Consider the following 1,190-nt stretch of genomic DNA (forward strand, 5'->3'; position numbering starts at 1 on the left):
TCCCATTTCTTAGGATAAAAATCATGTGTCCTAAATTTCAAGGCCTTAAATACCCGCCAATAAGACGCACATCATCTATTTACCGAGTAAATATAATAATGACATGTCTTTACATGATTGGTGGATATAAAGTTGTGACATATATATTTATCATATTCCAATGTATTCATTTGATTAATTCAAATATTTTCTTTTATAATTCAATAAATTCAATGACTTCCCATTTCTTGATTTTTCTATTATAAAACCACTATAAATCAAGAAAACTGAATTCATTTTCTAAATCAAACCTCCAGAAAAAAAATGGCATTTTTCTACCATCATCTCCTAATCTTCACCCTCTGTATTCTGTACGTAGAATCAGCAGACCCATCTGCCCAACTTTGCAATGAAAACTCGAACACCACCACCACCGAACTAACCAGAAACATCAACTCCCTTTTGCCCAAACTGGTCCAAGCCACATCCCAACTGGGCTACAGCGCTACCTCATTCGGCTACGGTCGAACCCAAGTCTTCGGACTAGCCCAATGCCGAGGAGACGTCAGCAGCCAGGACTGTTCATCTTGTATCCAAGAAGCAGCCAACGAAATCCGGAAGATGTGCCCGAATCGTATAGATGCCAGAATATGGTACGAGTACTGTTTCTTAAGATACAACAATGAAAACTTCATCGGCCAACTCGATACCGGATATGGAACTTTTTACTACAACGTTCAGAATGTTACGGACCCGGAAAAGTTTAATGAAGGGCTGGGTGCACTCATGTACCGGATCAGCTCGTTAGCGGCTGTGGCGGGTAGCAAAGGGTTGGGGAAAGGGCAGACGAAATTGACGCCATTTTCGACACTTTACGGATTGGTGCAGTGCACACGTGACTTGTCGGAGCTTTCGTGCAGGCAGTGCTTAGCGATTGCTATCGGGAACTTACCGACGTATTGTGATAACAAGAAGGGGTGTAGAGTTATATACAGCAGTTGTTATGTTCGATACGAACTCTATCCGTTTTTCTTTCCTCTCGATTCTGAGGCGGCTCATAAGAGCTTGTCGATGGCGAATTATAAATCGATTGTCACCAAAACTTGAGTTTCGGTAAGAAATTAGTCCTTTTAAAGTTATGATCAATAATCCTGCTGTTTGATGTATTTATGTAAAAGATATCAATGGATTAAGGTATTTCTTAGTCGATC

The 1,190-nt window shown here is 40.4% G+C and overlaps 1 protein-coding gene across 1 annotated transcript; it reads left to right on the forward strand.

Moving 5' to 3' along the window:
* The first annotated feature begins 287 nt into the window (after window positions 1–287).
* On the forward strand, window positions 288–1,190 carry LOC112518348 (cysteine-rich repeat secretory protein 55). Its single transcript, XM_025126000.1, has one exon. The coding sequence runs from the start codon at window positions 304–306 to the stop codon at window positions 1,084–1,086; it is 783 nt and encodes a 260-aa protein (XP_024981768.1). The 5' UTR covers window positions 288–303; the 3' UTR covers window positions 1,087–1,190.

Source organism: Cynara cardunculus, assembly GCF_001531365.2.
Source record: "Cynara cardunculus var. scolymus isolate 2C chromosome LG 9, CcrdV1, whole genome shotgun sequence".
NCBI lineage: Eukaryota > Viridiplantae > Streptophyta > Magnoliopsida > Asterales > Asteraceae > Cynara > Cynara cardunculus.

Coding starts and splice junctions, on each gene's coding strand:
- LOC112518348 (XM_025126000.1), top strand. CDS start 304: ATGGCATTTTTCTACCATCATCTCCTAATCTTCACCCTCTGTATTCTG.